This window comes from Phyllobates terribilis, unplaced genomic scaffold (genome assembly GCF_046119375.1).
Source record: "Phyllobates terribilis strain yellow unplaced genomic scaffold, ASM4611937v1 Scaffold_13__5_contigs__length_258822181, whole genome shotgun sequence".
In the NCBI taxonomy this organism is placed as follows: Eukaryota; Metazoa; Chordata; class Amphibia; order Anura; family Dendrobatidae; genus Phyllobates; species Phyllobates terribilis.
Genome location: NW_027362773.1, coordinates 30,854,081 through 30,879,813, shown reverse-complemented (window position 1 = coordinate 30,879,813; position 25,733 = coordinate 30,854,081). Strand labels below are relative to the sequence as shown.

The 25,733-nt window shown below is 46.3% G+C and overlaps 1 protein-coding gene across 1 annotated transcript in view; it reads right to left on the bottom strand.

The window, feature by feature from the left end:
- Positions 1–25,733, bottom strand: part of IGHMBP2 (immunoglobulin mu DNA binding protein 2) — a 90,730-nt gene that overhangs the window by 63,733 nt on the left and 1,264 nt on the right. Inside the window, exons 2-4 of the mRNA XM_073658042.1 lie at positions 12,643–12,812; positions 10,846–11,038; positions 10,523–10,620 (exon numbers count right to left, since the gene is read on the bottom strand). Of these exons, the coding sequence (XP_073514143.1) occupies positions 10,523–10,620; positions 10,846–11,038; positions 12,643–12,812 (461 nt within the window). The remainder of the gene's footprint in view (positions 1–10,522; positions 10,621–10,845; positions 11,039–12,642; positions 12,813–25,733) is intronic.

Below are 25,733 nucleotides of genomic sequence, written 5' to 3'. Positions count from 1 at the left end.
TACCAGGAACAAGACACAGGAAAGTCTCTCTCCATTTGTTAATATCGGGTAGCACCCCAAAGGATTCACGGGACAACTGGAGATCCTCCACCGGGTTGGAAGGGTGCAGAGACTCGGGGGTAACCACCACCTTGACGTACACTTTGCCAAGCTTACTGGATGAAGTGGGCGAAGTACCAGGTACAGGGTGCAGAAAAGTCTCTCTCCATTTGTTATCAGATAGCACCCCGGAGGATTAAGGAGGCAACTGGAGGTCCTCCGCCTGGTTGAAGGGGTGCAGGGACTTGGAGGTAGCCACCGCCTTGATGGACTTATTGCCAGATTTGTTAGAGATGGAGGATCCCTGCTTAGGGACCAACTTCAGTCTGGTTTCTGAGATGACACGTCTGCGAGGCGGGGCGGTGCCTAAAGCGAGATCATTGGTACAATCGTCGACACTGTGTGGGGACAATGCCTCCGCTTCCCTTCCTTCGGAGACTTCAGCGCACAGCGAGTCAGCGACTAGCAGATCTGGTGAAGAAGAAGACACTGCTGACTGTCCTGAAGATATGGGGACTGGACACCCCTTGTACCTCAGCAATCCCCCAGGAAACACCATACAGGATCTCCAGACCTGAGCGGGCACTAGATCTCTCGGCTCTGGACGACCTGTGGGTAAACCAGACAGCACCTGGAATGTGAACTTCTTCATGTGTAATGCTCCAATCTGGAGCTTAATTTGCACAGACATATTTTGACCGTTTCTGAGTAGGGCTCGTCCTTCCACTGACAATGCCCAAACTGGATTCTTGAGTTGTCGGACGGGAATCAGACACCGACTCTTCAAGGCTTTAAGCCCGAAACTTCCGGTTAATCCGAGGCCTTCACTTGCCACGGAGACAGTCATGGACATCTGTGGAGAGGAAACACTAATGCCAAGGGCAGCCTCTCCTACAGGCCTAATGTCTTGAGATTCTCCAACCTTCGCTGGACAAAGACCGTCAGGGGGTCCCAAACAACCGCAGCGGGACAGCAATTTGATTTTGTGACTGAGTTCCGGCCTCTGCTTTGCCTGACGAACATGGTCATCCTTCATGGATCTCTGAGGATAGCTGCCTCTACAGGCTGGGGAACAGGAGGTCTTTGGGAGGACAGAACCTGGCGTGACGGTTTACCTCTACGCCTTGAATGGCTGGACTGCCTCTTGAGGTTGGGAAGAGAAGTATTCTGTGGAGCATTGTCATCCTGTGTGGTTTCTGTGTGGGCAGCAGTCTCTTTAGGCTGGAGAGCGGGTGGGCTACCTACACGCATCACCCATCGGGACTGCTCCAGGATATTGGGAAGGGAAGCTTTAGCAGAAGCCTCAGGGTTAGGGTCATCGAAGACCATTAGAAAGGCCACCAGGAAGGCCTGCAGGTCAAAGACGATAGGATCCCATGCTTCCCATAGAGGAGTGATCCAATTCAAGGCATCACAAGCTAAGTAGAACATCAGAAATGCTACTTTAACCCGATCAGTGGGAAAATAGTGAGCATAGAATTTGAAATGCAGCATGCATTGCTCCACAAACGCACGGCTTTGTTTTGGATCCCCATAGTACCGTGGTGGATCCGCAGGAAAGAGTGCTGATAGCTCCATTTGGGCTGGTGCGTAAATCGCCTGGACCTCAGCTTGAGAAAAAATTTTTTTCTTGGTGCACGTATTCGCCAGACAAGGATTCAAATGTCTCCGAGAGCGAAGAGCCGTGGGACTCAACGGGGACCATGGCCTGAGCAAACTGTTACGCAGACGCCCGGACTGACTGGCGTGAGCGTGGTCAGTGATCCCACTGTACCATGAACCGAGGAGTGCCTGGAGGGGATTAACTAAGTATCAACCCGTTCCGACCAAGGTCGCACGGCGGCTCAGTCGACTCCGTGAACCAGGGAGGAACTGAGCAGAGGGACCAGGTGCTACTCCAGGTCATACCCCGGTCACAGCTGTTGACCCACACCGGGGAATGCAGGAACAGGCAGGTTAGGCTGGCATACAAACAGGTGGGTACTGGCAGGCACGGCTGGAATGCAGACAGGTGGGTACTGGCAGGCACGGCTGGTATGCAGACAGGTGGGCACTGGCAGGTAGGAACACAGGCAAGATAGGGACCAGTACAGACTGGGATACAGGAACAGAGCCGCAGGTGCGGTTGACAAGCAGAGCAGAGCAAAACCCGCAGGTGCGGTAGACAAGCAGAGCAGAGCAAAACCCGCAGGTGCGGTAGACAAGCAGAGCAGAGCAAAACCCACAGGTGCTGTAGACAAGCAGAGCAGAGCAAAACCCGCAGGTGCGGTAGACAAGCAGAGCAGAGCAAAATCCGCAGGTGCGGTAGACAAGCAGAGCAGAGCAAAACCCGCAGGTGCGGTAGACAAGCAGAGCAGAGCAAAACCCGCAGGTGCGGTAGACAAACAGAGCAGAGCAAAACCCGCAGGTGCGATAGACAAGAAGAGCAGAGCAAAACCCGCAGGTGCGGTAGACAAGCAGAGCAGAGCAAAACCCGCAGGTGCGGTAGACAAGCAGAGCAGAGCAAAACCCGCAAGTGCGGTAGACAAGCAGAGCAGAGCAAAACCCTCAGGTGCGGTAGACAAGCAGAGCAGAGCAAAACCCGCAGGTGCGGTAGACAAGCAGAGCAGAGCAAAACCCTCAGGTGCGGTAGACAAGCAGAGCAGAGCAAAACCCGCAGGTGCGGTAGACAAGCAGAGCAGAGCAAAACCCGCAAGTGTGGCAGACAAGCAGAGCAGAGCAAAACCCTCAGGTGCGGTAGACAAGCAGAACAGAGCAAAACCCGCAGGTGCGGTAGACAAGCAGAGCAGAGCAAAACCCGCAGGTGCGGTAGACAAGCAGAGCAGAGCAAAACCCGCAGGTGCGGTAGACAAGCAGAGCAGAGCAAAACCCGCAAGTGGGGCAAACAAGCAGAGCAGAGTAAAACCCGCAAGTGCGGTAGACAAGCAGAGCAGAGCAAAACCCGCAAGTGCGGTAGACAAGCAGAGCAGAGCAAAACCCGCAACTGGGGTAGACAAGCAGAGCAAAACCCGCAGGTGCAGTAGGCAAGCAGAGCAGAGCAAAACCCGCAAGTGCGGTGGACAAGCAGAGCAGATACACACAAGGTACTTACAATGAAGTAGCGAGTGAACACTAAACTCACAAACAGAAGTACAGAGACAACGAGTTGGAGTTAGGTGCAGGTTCAGACACTGCAGGAAAAGGGAAGATACGAACATAGAGACAAACAAGTAACGGGCTAGGACACTGTTCAGACAGGAACAAGATACAGGAACAAGCCTGGGAACTCAGCCCCCAGGGTGGCAGAAACAGACTAGAAGTCACGGATACAGGTAATAGGCCGGGGTATTCAGCCCCCAGGGTGGCGGAACAGACTAGAAGTCACAGATACAGGTAACAGGCCTGGGTATACAGCCCCCAGGGTGGCGGAAACAGACAAGATACGGAACAGGACCTGGCAAATCAGTTGCACAGAACACACTGAAAGAAAGTGTTGTTCAGGTACCTCCTACTGGGTGGAGGGGGTTTAAGTATCCAGTAACACACAGCAATAGGTTGGGGACGCATTAGGACTGTGCACACAGTAACTATAAGAAACAGGCAGTAACCGCGCCGCCGCCCTAAGCAATCAGACAAGAGACATGCACACAGCAGGTACTGGAGCAAAGTGTGCAGCCTGGACTGATAGGTAAGATGGTGGTCTTGCATGGTGGGAGGTGGTAAGCCATGCCAGCACGCCGCCAGGAATGTTACACCTACACAGCTGTTTCTGTTTATGCATGTGTTTGAATCTAAGCCACACATACTGTTAAGGCCAATGACTGTCTGAAAGACACACCCTTATGACATGGACCACTGGATCACCAATGCTGTAAGCAAGATGATTTAATATGGGAGGGACATTTTTTTCAGTTATGTTTTTACATTTGTAGATCTCATTTTGTGTTTCAGGAGCAAAGAAAACCTTTTTAAAAATGGTGAGAAATTGCAAAACAAAGTATATTAAACAGTCATTTTTGAGGGGCACGAATACAAAGTGCAGCCATAACGTGGCTAGAAGCAGCACAGATTTGTAAGTCACTAGATCTAGGTACAAATCCGGGCGGCCACTGACAATCAATTAACAGTTAATGATTAGTGATGAGCGAGTATGTTCTGTCAACCCTTTCGGCGAGTATGCTCGGGCTGAGCACCGAGTATTTACAGCTGCTCGGTGTTATGGTTGAATCGCTCCCGTGTGCATGATTTGCGACTGTTTGACAACTTTAATACATGTGAGGAATGTGTAAGAAATAGACATTCCTTACATGTACTAAAGCAGTCAAACAGTCGCAAATCATGCACACGGGAGTGATTCACCCATATCACCAAGCAGCTGTAACTACTCGGTGCTCGGCCAGAGCATACTCGCCGAAAGGGTTAACAGAACATACTCGCTCATCACTATTAATGATCAATCTAAACACCAGGTGGCAGGTTTTTTTAACCACACTGCAAGTGTGTCCATATACTTGTAACTAAAAGAGAGTGTGTAGCAATAAGTAACAACCAGTAGAGTAAAAAAGTTTAAAGTGTCAGGTCAGAAATACAAGAACACAAAGTTGCATGTGAGTAGAATCAAGGTTGTTCCCTATGAAAAAAGGAGAGTTGCATTATGCGCTCAGTGCCAACTGACTATGTGGTGCTGTGCAGGCCAATCCTTAAAGGGAACCTCTCAGCGAGTTTTTCTACCCAAAACTAATAGCATATGAGCAAAGTCATTGAAAAGGCGGTTAAATTCATACCATGGTTGTAGAAAAACAATTTCCAATTTTTTTTCAAGTTGCTTCAGTTCAAAATGTAATTAAGAAATGGCAGTTAACAGGAACAGTGGAGGTCAAGATAAGGTCTGGAAGACCAAGCAAAATTTCAGTGAGAGCTGCTCGCAGGATTGCTAGAGAGCCAAACCAGAACCCCCGCTTGACTGCAAAAAACCTTCAGAAAGATTTAGCAGACTCTGGAGTTGTGGTACATTGTTCTACTGTTCAGAGACACCTGCACAAATATGGCCTTCATGGAAGAGTCACCAGAAGAAAACCTCTGCTGCATCCTCATCATGAAATTCAGCATCAGAAGTATGCAAAAGAACATCTAAACAAGCCTGATGCAATTTAGAAAAAAGTCCTGTGGACCGATGAGGTTAAAATAGAATTCTTTGGCCACAATGATCAAAGGTATGTGTGGAGAAAAAAAGGTCACAGAATTTCAGGAAAAGAATATCTCACCAACCATTAAGCATGGGGGTGGATCAGTCATGCTTTGGGGTTGTGTTGCAGCCAATGGCACGGGGAACATTTCATGGGTAGATGGAAGAATGGACTCAATGAAATTTCAACAAATTCTTGATGCAAACATAACACCATATGTAAAAAAGCTAAAGTTGAAAAGAGGATGGCTTCTACAAATGGATAATAATCCTAAACACACATCAAAATCCACAACAGACTACCTCAAAAGGCTTAAGCTGAAGGTGCTACAATGACCCTCACAGTCCCCTGATCTGAACATCATTGAAAATCTTTGGCTAGACCTCAAAATAGCAGTGCATGCAAGATGACCGAGGAATTTCACAGAACTGGAAGAATTTTCCAAGGAAGAATGGATGAAAATCCCTCAAACAAGAACTGAAACACTCTTGTCTGGCTACAAAAAGCGTTTACAAGTTGTGATCCTTTCAAAAGGGGGTGCTACTGGGTGCCCACATTTTTGCTTCAGCCCATTTTCCTTTTTGCAGTTGTTAAAATGTAAAAGATGAGAATATATATATTTAATCCCTAAAATACAAAGGAAATGTATCATGTTTAACTTTAGGCCTTTTAGAGAACATTTCATCTTCAACGTGCTTAATTGTTCACAATAACAGTAATTTTGGCCAGGGGTGCCCAAACTTTTATATGAGGCAGCTTTTCCTGTGCACCACCAGAGGAACACACAGTTCCGGCCAAAGGTGCAACAATGCTGCGGTCTTGAAATGTCAATCAAGTAGAAGCAAATTACCCGCCAACGAGTAAGGAGGCAGGGAAGCTTTGTACTCCTGCAGAAGAAGATTAGACATCACTCTTTACCATGAATCCACAGTCTAATAGGTCTCTTTAATAAGGGTCTTTTTTTTGTTTTTTCCAAAACCAGGAATGAGTTCTAATGTAGAATGAGATTTTCCCATATAGCCTTTCTGATGGGGACTTTCCACAGAAGAAAATTCACTGTGAATTCTCAGTGAAACCACAAAAATCCTGCCATTTTTCTGCACATTTCACATGGAGAAAATAATAAATGAAGAAGTCTGCAAAACTTAAAGGCTCCATAATTCCTAAACCTCTTCAAAAGAGAAAACAAGTCTTATAACCACCTTTACATCAATGTCTGCTACCAAATCGCAACTCAATCGAATGTTATCATCCATAAGCAACATTAAATATGAAACACCCCCTACACTCAGCATTTGCTTTTGGGTCTACAGATGCTATGCTGACGCATTTATCTCCATGGCAGAGGACTATAAACAAACTCAGCCATTCTGCCTTTCATCAGGGTCTTTCCCTTTGATAGACCTGCACTGAACTCTACCTACATCACTATAGGCTAGTTGGTGATCTAAGTTTGATGGGGTTTATTATACTCTGGGAACTCTTTTTAGATATCCTTCTGGCGTTCACCAAAGATTCATTATCCCATTGATTTCTCACCTGACCTTCAATTAGTGCTTTAATCCATCTCTTCAACTTATCACTAACCTCTGGTGTCTTCCCTTCAAACTTACAAACATGAAGATGACGCACCCCCTGGGCCGTGGGGTACCCGGTGCTGGGCCGGTAGATGCTGGGAGATGTCACAGTGGCGGTGACCCGGTCCGTGACCCAGGGCGGTCAATAAAAAGGGGTTTATTTACAGGGCATTTATATACAAAGTTCGTGACGCCACCTGTGGTATGCGGCTAAAGGGAGCCGCCGCTGCGGAGCAGGTCCCCTGGAGCTGATGTTACTGCAGCAGGGATGGTGTGGCTCTCCACAGGTAGAGCTTAGCTCCAGGGCAGTGTAGATGTTATAGGTTGTGCTGGGCATTGTAGTGCAGGGGGTGATGGCGCAGACAATAATCACAGAGACAGTGGGGTGCAGTCTTCCGAGTTTACTCACAGTTGTTAAGTTCCTCAGGTTGTCCAGCTTACAGCCTCCCACATCGCACTGCGTTCACCAGGCAGGGGTTCAGCAATCCCCCAGATAATTCAGGAGCACTTAACGGGACCCCTTTCTGTGTGCCTTTCTCAGTCGTCTTCCTGCGCTGGCTCTCACCCTCCTGCCCTGCGCCTCGCAACCAGTGTCCCAATCCGGTAGCCTCGGGTTTTGTCGGGCGACCTGCAGTCCCCTGGACCCTCTGTGGCCACCTTCTCAGCGATATAGTTGTGGATGTGGCCACTGCACCCTGCAAGTACAGCAGCCTCCGGTTCCTAGCTGAACCTTGTAGCTCTCCACTAGTTAAGGGGCCGGTCCCCTCTGCGGCTTGATCCCTCCACCGCCTGGCAGATTCGGGTGTACGGGTGGCCTCCAGCACTGCCCGTACCCCTGGGATCCCTTCTGTTCCTGGAGCCCTTCTTCTGCTCCCTCTCCTCTTTCAGTCCTGGGCCTCACTGGCTAGGCCCGCCTCTGGAGCAGAGCTCCTGCAGAGCCTCTGCTCCCCTCACTTTCCTCCTCTGACTGGCTTGTCTTTCTAAGATGGCTTCCCATTTTATACTGCTACTGAAGTGCTCCCCTGATCTACGTCCTCCACCCACATCCACTACATGGTTCCCCCTCACTTGGTTCCCCCCACTCCAGCCAGGGAAGGGGCTCAGCAGGACCAGAGGCATCTTGCCCCCCCTGCTGGCCTGGAGTGGTGTGTTGGATGCAGGTGTTAGGGTCCCGGGCAGTACTCCATCCTTAACTGAGAGTGAGATACCACACCTCTGGGTGAGATGCAGTACCTCTGTGGCGACTGAACCCGCAGGGGCACCACACAGTCATCACACCCAACCTTGACCCAACCTCTACGTCACTAATTCACAATGTCTTCTCTTCTTCACTAACTGCACATGTAGCTTCTCCCATTTCCATAATACCTCTTCATCCCATCTTCTCTGTTGGTGTCCCTCAGTGCTCTCTCCTGGGACCCCCGCTCTTCTACATCTATACATTTGGCCTGGAACAACTCAAAGTTCTATGGCTTCCTGGTCCACCTGTACGCTGATGATTCTCAGATTTACCTCTCTGGTCCAGATGTCACCTCTCTTCTGTCCAGAATCCCAGAGTATCTATCAGCCATAGCCTCCTTCTTCTCATCACGCTTTCTAAAACTGAATGTGAACAAACCAAACTCATCATCTTTCCCCTGTCTCACTCAACTCTCCCTACCAAACCTCTCTATAACAATAAATTACATTATACAGTTTCCCCTGTACTGGAAGTCTACTGGCTCGGTGTAACTGTTGACTCTGCCCAGTTCTTAAAACCACACTTTCAAGCTCTTACCATCTACTGCCGATCTAACTGAAAAATATTTCCAGAATTTGCCCTTTCCTCGACCCTGAATCTGCTAAACTGTTAGTGGATGCCATCATCATCTCCCACCTGGACTACTGCAATATCTTCCTCTATGGCATCGTTGCTAAGACTCTCGCACCTCTCCAGTCTGTCCTCATCTTCGTTGCCTCTTTAATTCACCTCTAACTTTGCTACTCCTCTGCCTCTACCAATCCCTTTATTTGCTTTCAATTCCCCAGGGAATTCAGCTTAAAATACTAACACTGACCTACAAGGCCATAATCTGTCTCCTCCATGTATCTCCAAACAAATCTCGCAATACCTCCCCACATGTAATCTCCGGCCCTCACAAGACTTCCTTCTGTCCTCTGCTCTTGTACGTTCCTCACCCATTCGCCTCCAAGATTTTTCCTGAGCATTCCCCTTCCTCTGCAATTCGGTGCCTCAACATATCAGAACAAGTGAAACCTTCAGATGTAACCTGAAAACTCATCCCTACAAGAAAACCTACAAACTGCAATACCCTGCTGCCACCTCACCACCACTGGAGATGTTGCAACCTCCCCACCTTAATGTCTCCTTCCCCATTACCCAGTACACTGTAAGCCCATGATGGCAAGGTCCTCTACCCTCTGTACCCGACTGTTACTGTTCATTGTTATTTTTATCTGTATTTTTTATGCAAACCCTCATTACATGTGTAGCACCATGGAATCAATGGTGCTCTAATAATAAATAATAATAACAAATCACATTGATTGTACTTGGTATCTTTTGTTATGGGGCACCTTTGTTGGCTCCCCCATCAATTTGTATCTTTAGTGTTGGATGTATTTATCCTTTTTACTGTATTATGCAAGATTATAATATTAATTTATGCAAGTATTATGCGTGTATTATAATATTAATCTATGCATGTATTATGCACGATTATAATATTCATTTATGCATGTATTTTGCATTTTACTGTAATAAGCATTCCATCAGAACTCTTTTATACAGTGGTTTTTTTTTTTTTTTAATTTTAAAAGGAATGGGAAAAAAATGTCAGATTATTTTTTCATATGATACAAGTGGTTTTAATTGGAGTTTTTTCTTGGATTAATTTGTAAGTTCCATAACTAGAAACACCATCATCTCAGACCATGCTGGAAAAAAACACCAACCATCCAAAAAATAAACCACAAAAACATAACAATCCAAAATACTTTTCTGTAGTGTGAGTAATATTTTAACACAGACTTTAAAGAATAACCATTGATGTTTTCATTTTATAAATCAGTAGTACATATAAAAGCAAAAACTTTATAATATAAAATACAGATTTTACCCAAGGAATGACAATTTTGAGAATGAATGATCAGTCCTGAAGGAGAAAGAAGCAGATTTCTCTGCTAAGATACATTACAAATGTTCGTATTTTTAAGTGTATTATTGATTTTTGAAATTAAAATGACGGTCACGCTTTAAAGGGAATCTATCACCCCCCGGCACTTATCTGACCTCTAATATGGGCATACAGGTGATAGAAATGTAAATCTATACCTACCTGTATGCCTCATATTAGAGGTCTTGTTGCTGTGAAATGTCTTTCCACTCCCCTGCATGTCACAGTGCCTGGATTTGGCTGCTGCACCTGATCATCACAGGGCACTGTGAGGTGCAGGGGAGGGGGGAAACATTATAACTACTACAGGAGGCGAGGATTTCTTCAGTGCCCCAGGACTGGAACACATCAGAAACTTGATTGAATAAAAAGACATTTCACAGTAACAAGACCTCTAATATGAGGCATACAGGTAGGTATAGATTTACATTTCTATCACCTGTATGCCCATATTAGAGGTCAGATAAGTGCTGGGGGGTTGACAGATTCCCTTTAAAGTAACGTCTGGCAACAGAAAAAGCATGTGGCGTTTTTTTTCCACAACCTGTCAACAAGATAATCTTACCTGGTGGTCTGATGCTATTGGGTTGAGAAGAACAGAAGAGGACATCTATTAGGTCACTGGCGGGTCCACAGTGATACTGACTCAAAGCAGTCAAAGCCCTGCAGCAAAACACACCTGGTTAATAAAAAATTATCCGATTTGTAAAAAGGTAAATGCTTGTTTGGAGCCATAATAAAAAATATTATATTGGTGAATTGTATTATGAGCAATGGACTGTGATCACTGATAGATGTTGTTCGTGGAATCATTATTTAGAGCCTGAAAAACACTTTCCAGAAGAAACTATGGAACTACCCTTTAAAAACAATCCCACCCTCTCTTACTTTTTAATCCTTCTATAGGTGACATCATTGGCTAATTTCAGGAGCCTGTAGTTGGCCTCGCTGCCCAGATTTAACATATCACTATTAGCTTCATCAAAGGCCACACTGATAATCTTCTGTGTAATGCCGGACACAATCCCTGTAGCAATAGCTTCTTTTGGGGAACAAGAGTCGTACAGTCCAACAATATCACCTGCAGAAAAGATTAAAGAAGAAATGGAGCCAGATATACTTTTTATATGTTGATATGCATGGAAGTAATAACAGCATGACAGATTTCTACAGATGTTAAATTGTCTGTTGAGCACCTCCTCAGAGCTATGCAGTCTCCTTACTTCCTGGCTTCTGGCAGGATGGGCTCTCCTAATTTAGTGACCGCAGAGCTGTAGTATTAGGCCACGGCCCCCCTATCGGTATTCGGTCAGTATTTTTTCTCAGGAGTGGGAGCCAAAACCAGGAGTGGGTGATAAATGCAGAATTGGTGACTTGTTTCTATTATACCTTTTCTCTGATTGTTCCTCACCTGGTTTTGGCTTCCACTCTGGAAAAAAAATACTGACCGAATACTGACCAAATACTGATAGTGGGGCCATGGCCTTAGTAGAACTATAAAGCTCAGCACAAGTTTTGCTGTAACACATTCAGCTATCAGTGGTTGTTCTGGAGTCTACACGGCTATAACTATATTTACACAAAGAGATAATAGGGCATTTAAGCAAGCATATGGCTCAGGAAAGTGAGAGCCGTGACGCTGGGTGCCATGGATTGTAATTCTACAGGACTGATAAAAACAGCTCTGTCAGATGCTGGGAGGGATGGGAGAGAGGTGACCAGCTAACTTCTGTATAGAAATGAATGGGCTATAGAAAGCTGACTGATATGTTAAGAGTTAACTCCTCTCCTGGAATGTAAATACTGAGCACTCTGGGCCAGGCATTAGGGGTCGAGTTTCATGGAATCGAGCTGTACACTATGAAAGACAAAAGCTCTCATAGCAGGTGAATGACAGCAGATAGAAAAAGCAAATCAATTGCACACTTGCTTATTTTCATGCTGTCTAACTAACTAAAGCAAGTTAATAACTTGTGACTACCCATTTGACTATTAGCAGACCATTCATAGACTTAATATTTCTGGGCGGTCTGCATATTACTCTGCAGTGACGTTCTAAAATGTAATCAGACACCCCACACATAAAGCAGTGATGACTTATTATCATGTCTGCTTCCCTGATCGATTTATACAAAGAGCTGAATGGGTTCTATGTATAAAGTATAGGGAGTGTATTAATCAAAATGGCGAGCAGGGTCATGAATTTTGTGCAAAATCAGACATGCTCTTTATTTTTGTCTTTAACTTGTTTTGCGTCTTTGTAAAGCAAAAAGTCACAGGTTTTGCTGAAATGTTGCAAAAATTGCGCCAAAAATTCAGTCCTGCATAAAATCACTCCAGGGACGGGAGACTGGGTGAAAATTGTGACAAATTTTGAAAAAGTTGCAAATTAATCAAGTGAAAATGTTTGGAAACCCTAAACACTGCCCACAGTGGCAAACTATAAAAAAACAGACAAACACATAAAAGTGCGAATTCCACTTACATCACCACAGGGTTGTTGGATTACTTTGAAATGCAACTTGAGAGGATCAGAATAAAGGAATGGCATTAAAAAAACCTGAACTCCGAACACAAATGTGAACAGAGCCGCCCTGATTCAGTATAAATTCCGAAATATCTATTTCTTTTTCAGAATTCTGCGCATCTGAACTAGGCTAGATAAGAGTGTTATGCAGAAGATACCTGAGCCAAAGCGGTTAGTAGGTAGCACGGCCTCGGCGCCATACTTCCGGGGTGTAAAGGTGACGAGAAGACGTCCGTACAGTCCCGTGCTCTGATTTGCTACCTGCAGCTTCAGTAAGCAGACGCCTTTCCTCTGTAATTCTTTTAGGGAGACGGACTCCTGCCAGACCCTGCAGGACAGACAACACATGGTTAATGGTGGCGAGTGGAAGAACTGCCTTAGAGCAGATCTGGCCACCGGCTTACGGACTATTCAGTATAGGAAAAGAAGAGTAATTCTGCATCTAATGTACATATCTGATAGAACAGAAGGCTCCTACATTCACTCAGCTGCTCCTTACATCAGCCAGAATAGCCTGCAATATCCCTAGCAACAGGCTACACTATCCCTAGCAACAGGCTGCAATATCCCTAGCAACAGGCTGCAATATCCATAGCAAAAAGCTGCAATATCCCTAGCAATAGGCTGCAATATCCCTAGCAACAGGCTGCAATATCTTTATTTACAAGCTGAAATATCTCTAGCAATAGGCTGCAATATCCCTAGCAACAGGCTGCACTATCCCTATTTACAAGTTGAAATATCCCTAGCAACAAGCTGAAATATCCATAGCAACAGGCTGCAATGTGCCTATCAAGAAGCTGAAATATCCCTAGCAACAAGCTGAAATATCCCTAACAACAGGCTGCAATATCCTTAGCAACAGGCTGCCATATCCCCTCAACAGGCTGCAATATCCCTAGCAACAAGTTGAAATATCCCTAGCAACAGCCTGCAATATCCCTATTACAAGCTGCAATATCCCTAGCAACAGGCTGCAATATCCATAGCAAAAAGCTGCAATATCCATAGCAATAGGCTGCAATATCCATAGCAATAGGCTGCAATATCCCTAGCAACAGGCTGCAATATCTTTATTTACAAGCTGAAATATCTCTAGCAATAGGCTGCAATATCCCTAGCAACAGGCTGCACTATCCCTATTTACAAGTTGAAATATCCCTAGCAACAAGCTGAAATATCCATAGCAACAGGCTGCAATGTGCCTATCAAGAAGCTGAAATATCCCTAGCAACAAGCTGAAATATCCCTAACAACAGGCTGCAATATCCTTAGCAACAGGCTGCCATATCCCCTGCAACAGGCTGCAATATCCCTAGCAACAAGTTGAAATATCCCTAGCAACAGCCTGCAATATCCCTATTACAAGCTGAAATATCCCTAGCAACAAGATGAAATATCTGCAGCAACAAATAGCAATATTCCTAGCAACAGGCTGCAATATCCCTATTTACAAGCTGAAAAATCCCTAGCAACAAGCTGAAATATCCATAGCAACAGGCTGAAAAATCCCTAGCAACAGGCTGCAAAATCCCTAGCAACAGCCTGCAATATCCCTAGCAATAAGTTGAAATATCCCTAGCAACAGCCTGCAATATCCCTAGCAATAAGTTGAAATATCCCTAGCAACAACCTCTAATATCCCTAGCAACAAGGTGAAATATCTGCAGCAACTAACAACATCTTCAGCAACAGACTGCAATATCCAACTTATAAATATGATACAAAAGTATATTTATAAAATTCTACTTTTATTAATTAACAAATTGTAAAGAATAAAATCAGCAAGGAAAAACTCAACAAGAATAAAATTGACAGGAGGTAGGGTTATTACATCATATTATAAATGGGTTAACATTAATACAGTTGAAACCAGAAGTTTACATACGCTATATAAAAAGACACACATGCATGTTTTTCTCAATATCTGACAAGAAATCAGAATAAACCTTTCCAGTTTTAGGTCAATTAGGATTACCATCATTTTTAATATTTGTCAAATGCCAGAATAATGAGAGAGAGAGAGAATGCTTTAAGGTATTTTTATTACTTACTGCAAAGTCAGAAGTTTACATACATTTCATTAGTATTTGGTACCATTGCCCTTAAACTGAATGACTTGGGTCAAACGTTTGGGATATCCTTCCACAAGCTTCTCACAATAGTTGGTCGGAATTTGGGCCCATTCCTCCTGACACAACTGGTGTAACTGATCCAGGTTTGTAGGTCGCCTTGCTCGCACCTGCCTTTTCAGCTTTGCCCATACATTTTCAATAGGATTGAGATCAGGGCTTTGTGATGGCCACTCCAAAACATTGACTTTGTTATCCTTAAGCCACTTTGTTACCATTTTGGCAGTATGCTTCTGGTCATTGTCCATTTGGAAGACCCATTTCCGCCCAAGCTTTAACTTCCTGGCTGATATCTTGAGATGTTGCTTCATTATTGCCACATAATCTTCTTTTCTCATAATGCCATCTATTTTGTGAAGTGCACCAGTCCCTCCTGCAGGAAAACAACCCCACAAAATGATGCTGCCACCCCCGTGTTTCACAGTTGGGATGGTGTTCTTAGGCTTCCAAGCTTCTCTCTTTTTCCTCCAAACGTAATGATGGTCATGATGCCAAAAAAGTTCAATTTTAGTTTCATCAGACCACACGACATGTCTCCAAAAATTAAGGTCTATATTCCTGTGTGCATTTACAAGCATTAATCTGACTTTTTTATGTTTCTTTTGGAGTAATGGTTTCTTCCTGGCAGAGTGGCCTTTCAGTCCATGTTGATACAGTACTCCTTTCACTGTGGATATTGACACAATCTTACCAGCTTCCGCCGTCATCTTCACAAGGTTTTTTGCTTTTGTCCTTGGGTTGATATGCACATGTCGGACCAAAGCACGTTCATCTCTGGGACACATCGTCTCCTTCCTGAGCGGTGTGATGGCTGGACATTCCCATCATGTTTGTACTTGCATATAATTGTTTGTACAGATGAACGAGGCACCTTCAGGTATCTTGAAATTGTACCCAAGGATGAGACAGACTTGTGCAAGTCCACAATTCTCTTTCTGATATCTTGGATGATTTCTTTAGACTTTCCCATGATGCTACACAAAGAAGCAGTGTGTTTCAGGTGTGCATTAAAATACATCCACACGTGTGTCTCTAATTAACTCAGATGTCGCCAAAAAATCTATCAGACGCTTCCAAACACATTACATCATCATATGGGCAGTCGAGAATTGTTTAAAGGCATAGTAATCTTAGTGTATGTAAACTTTTGACTTTGCAGTAAACAATAAAAATGCCTTAAAACATTCTCTCTCTCTCTGTCTCTCTCTCTCTCTCTCATTATTCTGGCATTTCGCAAATATTAAAAATTATGATAATCCTAATTGACCTAAAACAGGAAAGGTTTATTCTGATTTCATGTCAGATATTGAGAAAAACATTCATATGTGTCTTTTTATATAGTCTATGTAAACTTCTGGGTTCAACTGTACATAGATTTCATATCCATGTGATATTTCAGTTTTTCTTTTTCAATAAATTTGCAAAAATTTCTACATTTCTGTTTTTTTCAGTTAAGATGGGGTGCAGAGTGTACTTTAATGAGAAAAAAATAACTCTTTAGAATTGACCACATGGCTGCAATGAAACAAAGAGTGAAAAATTTAAAGGGGTCTGAATACTTTCCGTACCCACTGTATATACACTGCTCAAAAAAATAAAGGGAACACTCAAATAACACATCATAGATCTGAATTAATGAAATATTCTCATTGAATACTTTGTTCTGTACAAAGTTGAATCTGCTGACAACAAAATCACACAAAAACCATCAATGGAAATCAAATTTATTAACCAATGGAGGCCTGGATTTGGAGTCACCCCCAAAATTAAAGTGGAAAAACACACTAGAGGCAACTTTGATGTAATGTCCTTAAAACAAGTCAAAATGAGGCTCAATATTATGTGTGGCCTCCACGTGCCTGTATGACCTCCCTACAACGCCTGGGCATGCTCCTGATGAGGTTGCGGATGGTCTCCTGTGGGATCTCCTCCCAGACCTGGACTAAAGCATCCGCCAACTCCTGGACAATCTGTGGTGCAACGTGACATTAGTGGATGGAGCGAGACATGATGTCCCAGATGTGCTCAATCGGAGTCAGGTCTGGGGAACGGGTGGGCCAGTCCATAGCTTCAATGCCTTCATCTTGCAGGAACTGCTGACACACTCCAGCCACATGAGGTCTGGCATTGTCCTGCATTAGGAGGAACCCAGAGCCAACCTCACAAGCATATGGTCTCACAAGGGGTCTGAGGATCTCATCTCGGTATCTAATGGCAGTCAGGCTACCTCTGGCGAGCACATGGAGGGCTGTGCGGCCCTCCAAAGAAATGCCACCCGACACCATTACTGATCCATTGCCAAACCGGTCATGCTGAAGGATGTTGCAGGCAGCAGATCGCTCTAAACGGCGTTTCCAGACTCTGTCACATCTGTCACATGTGCTCAGTGTGAACCTGCTTTCATCTGTGAAAAGTACAGGGTGCCAGTGGCGACTTTGCCAATCCTGGTGTTCTGTGGCGAATGCCAAGCGTCCTGCACGGTGTTGGGCTGAGAGCGCAACCGCCATCAGTGGACGTCTGGCCCTCATACCACCCTCATGGAGTTGGTTTCTAACCGTTTGTGCAGACACATGCACATCTGTGGCCTGCTGGAGGTCATTTTGAGTAGGCACTTAGTTACACCCCTCGGGTCCCTCCTTGCACCGAAGCACAGAGGTTCCACCACTCGGACCCGTAACAGTTTGCACAGGCCATGGAACCCGGTGTCCCCCAGGCTCCTTCGCCCTCTGACCTGCATCAAGAGGTCTCTCGACAGAGATCCCAACAGGATACCATCTTGTCCTATCGGCGGACAGTCAACTCCCGCCTGGACAAGCTGTCCACCCCTACTGTTTCCGTCTCTAACCGAGCGGCACCCGCTCCGGAGGCATCTCAACCCAGTGGCGCTGGGGTACCCTGCTTTGGACCCCGGCTCTCTGCGCCTCCACGTTTTGGTGGTGACCCCATCTTATGTTGGGGCTTCATTAATCCGTGAATGCTGCACTTCGAACTCCTGGCACATCAGTTCACCTCCGACCGGGCCAAGGTGGCGTTCATCATGTCTCACTTCACCGGGGAGGCATTGGCATGGCTAAACCCTCTGTGGGAAAGAGGGGAACCCCTGGTGTCCGATCTTCTGGCTTTCCTCGCTGCCTTCCGGAAGGTCTTCGATGAGCCGGAAGAAAATCTCCTACTGCCTCCTCACTTCTCCGTCTCCGCAAAGGGAGTCTCACTGTGGGCCAGTATGCCATACGTTTCCGAACCCTCCCATCTGAACTTGCCTGGAACAATGAGGCCCTGGTGTCCACCTTTTGGGAAGGTCTTTCCGGACGGATCAAGGATGAGCTAGCCAGTCGTGACATCCCTTCCACCCTGGACGACCTGGTGTCATTAGCTACCCGGATTGACATCCGTTTTCTGGAACATGCTAAGGAGACTACCCGGGAGAGAACATTTCCGCGTCTCGCTCCTACATTCCAAAAGCCAGCCACGCAACCAGCAATTCACAGGGCATGTTCGCCTGAGTCTAAGCAAATTGACCAAACCAAGATGATCAAGTCTCGTCTGGAGACACGCCGAGCCGAGGGAAGTTGCTTCTACTGTTGCAGTATAGAGCATCTGATCCGTTCCTGTCCGGTGAGGCCGGGAAACTCCAGTGTCTAGGACTGCTCGGAGAGGTCGTCCTAGGCAAGAGTAAACCCTCTCCGTCTTTGACTTTGTCTGTTTCCATTTTCAGTGGTGAGACCCGCTTCTTCGCGACAGCCCACCAGGATTCTGGAGCCGCTGGGAATCTGATTCAACAGGCCGTCGTGGACCGTTTCCAGATTCCTACCGTACATCTGGCTGAACCGTTGGCGGTTGCCTCTGTGGATGGGAAGCTTCTCCCGGAGACCATCTTGCTTGTCACTGAGCCTGTAACCCTTCAGGTGGGAATGCTGCACTTGGAGAAGATCTCCTTTCATGTGCTGTCCGGTCTCTCTCACTCCTTCTTGCTTGGTCTACCCTGGTTACAAAGACATGAGCCCGTCCTGAATTGGAGATCTGGTGAAGTGCTCCATTGGGGTCAGAAATACCACGAGTCCTGTTTGGTTCGGGTTCATCCTCCTCGACCCCCGTCTACTCCAGGCTAACCTACCTGGTCTGCTGGTGCCCTACTGGTCCTATGCGGATGTCTTTGACAAAAAGAAGGCTGAGACACTACCACCTCATAGGCCGTATGATTGCCCCATAGACCTGGTACCTGGTGCTTCTCCTCCCCGTGGGCGAATCTACCCTTTGTAGCTGGCCGAGACCCGTGCCATGTCTAAGTACATAGAGGAGAATCTTGCTAGTGGATTTATCCAGAAATCCTCCTTTCCGGCTGGAGCAGGATTCTTCTTCATCAAGAAGAAAGACGGCTCTCTATGTCCCTGTATCGATTACAGGGGCCTTAACCAGATCACCATCAAAAATAAGTACCCCCTACCTCTCATCTCGGAGCTGTTTGACCGCCTTAAAGGCGCGAAGATCTTCACCAAGCTCGATCTTTGTGGGGCGTACAATTTGGTCTGGATTCGCCAGGGAGACAAGTGGAAGACGGCATTCAATAACTGGGAAGGTGATTACGAATACCACGTGATGCCCTTTGGTCTCTGTAATGCTCAGTCGTCTTCCAGGAGCTGGTCAACGACATCTTCCGAGATCTCCTGTATTCTTGCGTGGTGGTGTACCTGGACGATATCTTGGTTTTCTCTCCGGATCGGCCCTCACACCAGAGGGATGTTCGTCGGGTTCTGCTGAGGCTCCGGAAGAATCGCCTATACGCTAAATACGAGAAATGCCCCTTTTTGAGCAGACCTCTCTGCTGTTCCTGGGCTATATTATCTCTGAGAAGGTGTCTGCTGTCTTAAAGTGGCCCCGACCGGAGGGGTTGAAGGCGATTCAGCGATACCTGGGCTTCGCAAACTATTACCGCCTCTTCATTCCTCATTTCTCCTCACGGACTGCTCCCATCTCTGCGCTCACCCGTAAAGGAGCAAATCCCAGGGAATGGACTTCCGAAGCAGAGAAGGCCTTCGTCTACCTTAAACAAGCCTTCTCCTCCGCTCCTGTGCTACACCGTCCGGATTGCAACAAGCAGTTTTTCCTGGAGGTTGATGCGTCCTCCTTCAGGGCCGGAGCAGTACTCACCCAGAAATCCTTGTCCAGGCGAATGGTGACCTGCGGATTCTTCTCCAAGCTCTTCTCCTCGTCCGAACGCAACTACTCTATAGGTGATTGAGAATTGCTGGCCATCAAGTTAGCGCTGGAGGAGTGGCACTACTAGCTTGAGGAGGCTCTGCACCCGGTGGTCATCTACACTGACCATAAGAACCTCGCTTATTTGCAGAAAGCCCAAAGACTAAATCCGCATCAGGCCAGGTGGTCTCTATTCTTTGCTCGATTCTGTTTCACTCTGCACTACCGCCCGGCGGACAAGAACATTAAAGCTGACGCTTTATCCCGCTTATTCCTGTCTTCCGACCAAGAGGAGGAGCCTCTATATATCATTGACCCCTCCAAAGTAATGACTATTGCTACGTTTGACCTTTCTCATCTTCCACTCGGTAAGACCTTTGTAGCGGTTCCGGATCAGAAGAAGGTTCTACTCTGGGGCCATTCATCCAAACTAGCCGGTCATGCTGGCCAGAGGAAGACCTTTCTGCTCGTTGCCCCACATTACTGGTGGCTTTCCCTGCGCAAGGATGTTGCGGACTTTTTTGCGGCTTGTTCCTCTTGTGCCCGTAACAAGGTTCCCATGCACCTTCCAGCCGGTCGTCTACGTCCTCTTTCTGTGCCTTCCGCTCCGTGGCAACACATTGCAATGGACTTCATCATGGATCTCCCTGTTTCTGCCAGTTGTATTGTCATTTGGGTGGTCGCTGACTGCTTTTCTAAGATGGCCCATTTCATCCCTCTGCCTGGTCTTCCATCGGCATCTGTGCTGGCTAAGGACTTCATCCATCACATCTTCGGTCTTCACGGCCTACCCCTCCACATTGTCTCAGATCGCGGAGTTCAGTTCACTTTGCGCTTCTGGAGAGCTACGTGCAAGCTGCTGGATGTCTCTTTGGATTTCTCTTCTGCTTATCATCCTCAGTCCAATGGTCAAGAGGAACGTATCAACCAGATCCTTACCAGCTTTCCTCTGCACTTTGTCAACGCTCACCATAGCGATTGGGTTGTGCTCCTGCCCTGGGCCGAGTTCTCCTATAACAACCATGAGAGCGAGTCTTCTACTAAATCCCCATTTTTTGTGGTCTATGGTCGACACCCCCGGATTAAGTTTCCCGTCTCTTCTGTGGACAATCCTGCCGCGGAATCCCTCATCAGTGAATTTTCGGCTATTTGGGAAGACACTAGATCTGCGCTTCTTCTGTCCTCCGAGCGGATGAAGAAACATGCTGATTAGAGACGTCTGGATCAGCCTCAATTCCATCCGGAAAACAAGGTCTGGCTTTCCTCCAAATATGTCTGTCTCAAGATACCTTCTTATAAGTTGGGTCCGCGGTTCATCGGTCCGTTCGAGGTTCTGAACCAAATCAATCCCGTGGCTTACAAGCTGAAACTCCCGGTTACCTTACGGATTCCCAACTCCTTTCATGTATCCCTCCTCAAATCAGTTGTTCTTAATTCCTTCTCTGACGATCCAGGTACCACCCCAGCTCCAGTCTCCGCTGAGGACGTCTTTGAGGTAGAAAACATTTTGGGCACCAAGAGGGTAAGAGGAAAGACCTTCTTTCTTGTGGATTGGAAGGGGTTTGGCCTGGAGGAGAGGGCTTGGGAACCCAGGGAGAACATTCATGCCCCTCATCTTCTTAAAAAAATTCTTGCGGGCCTAAAGAAGAGGGGGCGTAAAGGGGGGGGGGGTACTGTAGCATCGGTGTCTCTGCCTCCTGCCGGGCAGAGACGCCGTTCCCATCACCGCCGCGGTCCCGGTCCGGCATCTTCCTGAGCCCCTGATGCTGCTGTGGCGCGTACCTTCCGGGGCACTGTGCTTAGGGCACGCGCGCTCCCTCCCTCTTGAAGGGGCCGCGCGAGCAGCCCTAAAGAGTCTCCGGCCAATGGCCGGAGGACTTCTCCTATATAAGGCACCTCCTCCAAAATGGAGGTGCATATGCAAGGTTGTTGTTTTGTGTGCTAACACTTTCCTCAGCCCTCGGGTCCCGCTGCTTGTCAGTCCTGCCCGCCAGTCTGTCTAACAGTCCAGCCCGCCAGTCTGTCTAACAGTCCAGCCCGCCAGTCTGTCTAACAGTCCCGTCCGCCAGTCTGTTACCTGCCATTCCCGCCAGCCTGCCTACCTGGAGCACCTGCCAGTTACCTGCCATGCCCGCCAGCCTGTCTACCCGGAGCACCTGCCAGTTACCTGTCGTGCCCGCCAGCCTGCCTACCCAGAGCACCTGCCAGTTACCTGTTGTGCCCGCCGCCGGCCTGCCTACCTGGAGCACCTGCCAGTAACCTGCCGTGCCCGCCAGCCTGCATACCCGGAGCACCTACCAGTAACCTGCCAGCCTGCCTACCTTGAGCACCTGCCAGTTACCTGCCGTGCCCGTCAACTTGCCTACCAGGAACACCAGTCTGGCTATCAGTCGTACCTGTCAGCTTATCTACCCGGACCACCCGCCAGCTTTCCAGGCATGCTCAGCCGCTGTACCGGTCAGTTCCCGTCATCTGACCCGTGGGAGTCACCTGCTCTCACACAAGGTCGGTCCCAGAGTGGCACTTGGTTCACCTGCCCAGTCCCTCCCTGGTTCACGGAGTCGACTAAGCCGCTGTGTGACCTGGGTCGGTCCGAGTAGGCACTTAGTTATGCCCCTCCTTACACCGAAGCACAGAGGTTCCACCACAAGAACCCGTAACACATTCAAAAGTGACAAAAACATCAGCCAGAAAGCATTGGTACTGAGATGTGGTCTGTGGTCCCCACCTGCAGAACCACTCCTTTATTGAGGGTGTCTGGATAATTGCCAATAATTTCCATCTATTGTCTATTCCATTTGCACAACAGCATGTGAAATTGATTGTCAATCAGTGTTGCTTCCTAAGTGGACAGTTTGATTTCACAGAAGTTTGATTCACTTGGAGTTATATTCTGTTGTTTAAGTGTTCCCTTTATTTTTTTGAGCAGTGTAGTTGTGTATCATATTAATAGTTTTCATATTCCAGTGAATACACAACATTGGCTTACTTCATTGTATGTGTTAGACTACAATATCCCTAGCAACAAACAATATTCCAAGCAACAGACTATAATATCCGTAGCAACAAACGACAATATCCCTAGAAACAGACTGCAATATCTGTAGCAACAAGCTGCAATATCCCCAACATCATGCAGTAGCAACAAGCTACAATATCTCTAGCAACAAACAGCAACATCCGTAGCAACAAACGACAATATCCCTAGAAACAGACTGCAATATCCGTAGAAAGAAGCTACAATATCCCTAGCATCATACAGTCGCATCCGTAGCAACAAGCTACAATTTCCCTAGCAACATACAGCCACATCCTTAGCAACAAGCTGCAATATCCCTAGCAACATACAGCAATATCCATAGCAACAAGCTACAATATCCTTAGCAACAAACAGCAACATGTTACAATATCCCTAGCAACATACAGCAATATCCATAGCAACAAGCTACAATATCCTTAGCAACAAACAGCAACATGTTACAATATCCCTAGCAACAAACAGGAACATCAGAAGCAACAAGCTGCAATATCTCTAGCAACATACAGCAGCATCCATAGCAACAAACGACAATATCCCTAGAAACAGACTGCAATATCCGTTAACAAGCTGCAATATCTCTAGAAACAGACAGCAATATTCTTAGCAACAAGCTACAACATACCTAGCATCATACAATCACATCCGTAGCAACAAGCTAGAATATACATAGCAACAAACAGCAACATCCATATTAACAAGATGCAATTTCCCTAGCAACAGGAACATCTGTAGCAACAAGCTACAAAATCCCTAGCAACAAACAGCAACAAGCTGCAATATCTCTAGCAACATATAACATCCACAGCAACAAGCTGCAATGTCCCTAGCAATATACAGCAACATCCATAGCAACAAGCTGCAATATCCCTAGCTGTAATATTCCTAAAACAAGCTGCAATATCCTTAGCAACATACAGCAACATCCATCGCAACAAACTGCAATATGCCTAGCAACATACATTAACATCCATAGCCACAAGCTACAATATCCCTAGCAACAAACAGCAACATCCATAGAAACATGCTACAATATCCCTAGCAACATACAGCAACATCCGTAGCAACAAGCTGCAATATCCCTAGCAACATACTGCAACATCCGTAGCAACAAGCTGCAATATCCCTAGTAACAAACAGCAACAAGCTACAATATCCCTAGCAACATACAACATCCATAGCAACAAGCTACAATATCCCTAGCAAGATACAGCAACATCCCTAACAAGAAGCTGCAATATCCCTAGCAACATACAGCAACATTCATCCCAACAAGCTACACTATCTCTAGCAACAAACAACAACATCCATAGCAACATGCTACAATATCCATAGCAACAAGCAGGTACATCAGTAGCAACAAGCTACAATATCCCTAGCAACATACAGTAACATCCATAGTAACAAGCTGCAATATCCTTAGCAACAAACAGCAACAAGCTGCAATATCCCTAGCGAAATACATCTATAGCAACAAGCTACAATATCCCTAGCAACAGTAATATCCATAGCAACAAGCTACAATATCCATAGCAACAAACAGCAACATCCATAGAAACAAGCTACAATATCCCTAGCAACATGCAGCAACATCCATAGCAACAAGCGGCAATATCCCTAGTAACATACAGCAACTTCCGTAGCAACAAGCTGCAATATGCCTAGCAACATACATTAACATACATAGCAACAAGCTACAATATCCCTAGCAACAAACAGCAACATCCATGGCAACATGCTATAATATCCCTAGCAACGAACAGCAACATCCATAGAAACATGCTACAAAATCCCTAGCAACATACAGCAACAAGCTGCAATATACCTAGCAACATACAGCAACATCCATAGTAACAAGTTGCAATATCCCTAGCAACAAACAGCAACAAGCTGCAATATCCCTAGCAACCTACAACATCCAAGCAACAAGCTGCAATATCCCTAGCAACATACAGCAACATCCATAGCAACAAGCTGCAATATCCCTAGCAACAAACAGGAACATCTGTAGCAACAAGCTACAATATCCATAGCACAAGCTGCAATATCCCTAGCAACATATAGCAACATCCATAGCAACAAGCTGCAATATCCCTAGCAACAAACAGCAACAAGCCGCAATATCCCTAGCAACATACAACATCCATAGCAACAAGCTACAATATCCATAGCAACATACAGCAGCATCAGTAGCAACAAGCTGCAATATCACTAGCAACATCCATAGCAACAAGCTACGATATCACTAGCAACATACAGCAACATTTATAGGAACAAGCTACAATATCCCTAGCAACAAACAGTAACATCCATAGCAACAAGCTACAATATCCATAGCAACATACAGCAGCATCAGTAGCAACAAGCTGCAATATCATTACCAACATACAGCAACATCCATAGCAACAAGCTGCGATATCCCTAGCAACATACAGCAACATCTAGAGGAACAAGCTACAATATCTCTAGCAACAAACATTAACATCCATAGCAACAAGCTACAATATCCATAGCAACATACAGCAGAATCAGTAGCAACAAGCTGCAATATCACTAGCAACATACAGCAACATCCATAGCAACAAGCTGTGCTATCCCTAGCAACATACAGCAACATCCATAGGAACAAGCAACAATATCCCTAGCAACATACCGCAACATCCATAGCAACAAGCTGCAATATCCCTAGCAACAAACAGCAACAAGCTGCAATATCCCTAGCAACTCGTCCCCCGGTCCACCCCACCCCCCAGCCCGAACGCAGCAATGCGCGTCCCCCGGTCCCCCCCCCGCCCGAACGCAGCAACGCGCGCCCCCCCGCCCCCCAGCCCGAACGCAGCAACATCCATTGCAACAAGCTACAATATCCCTAGCAACAAACAGT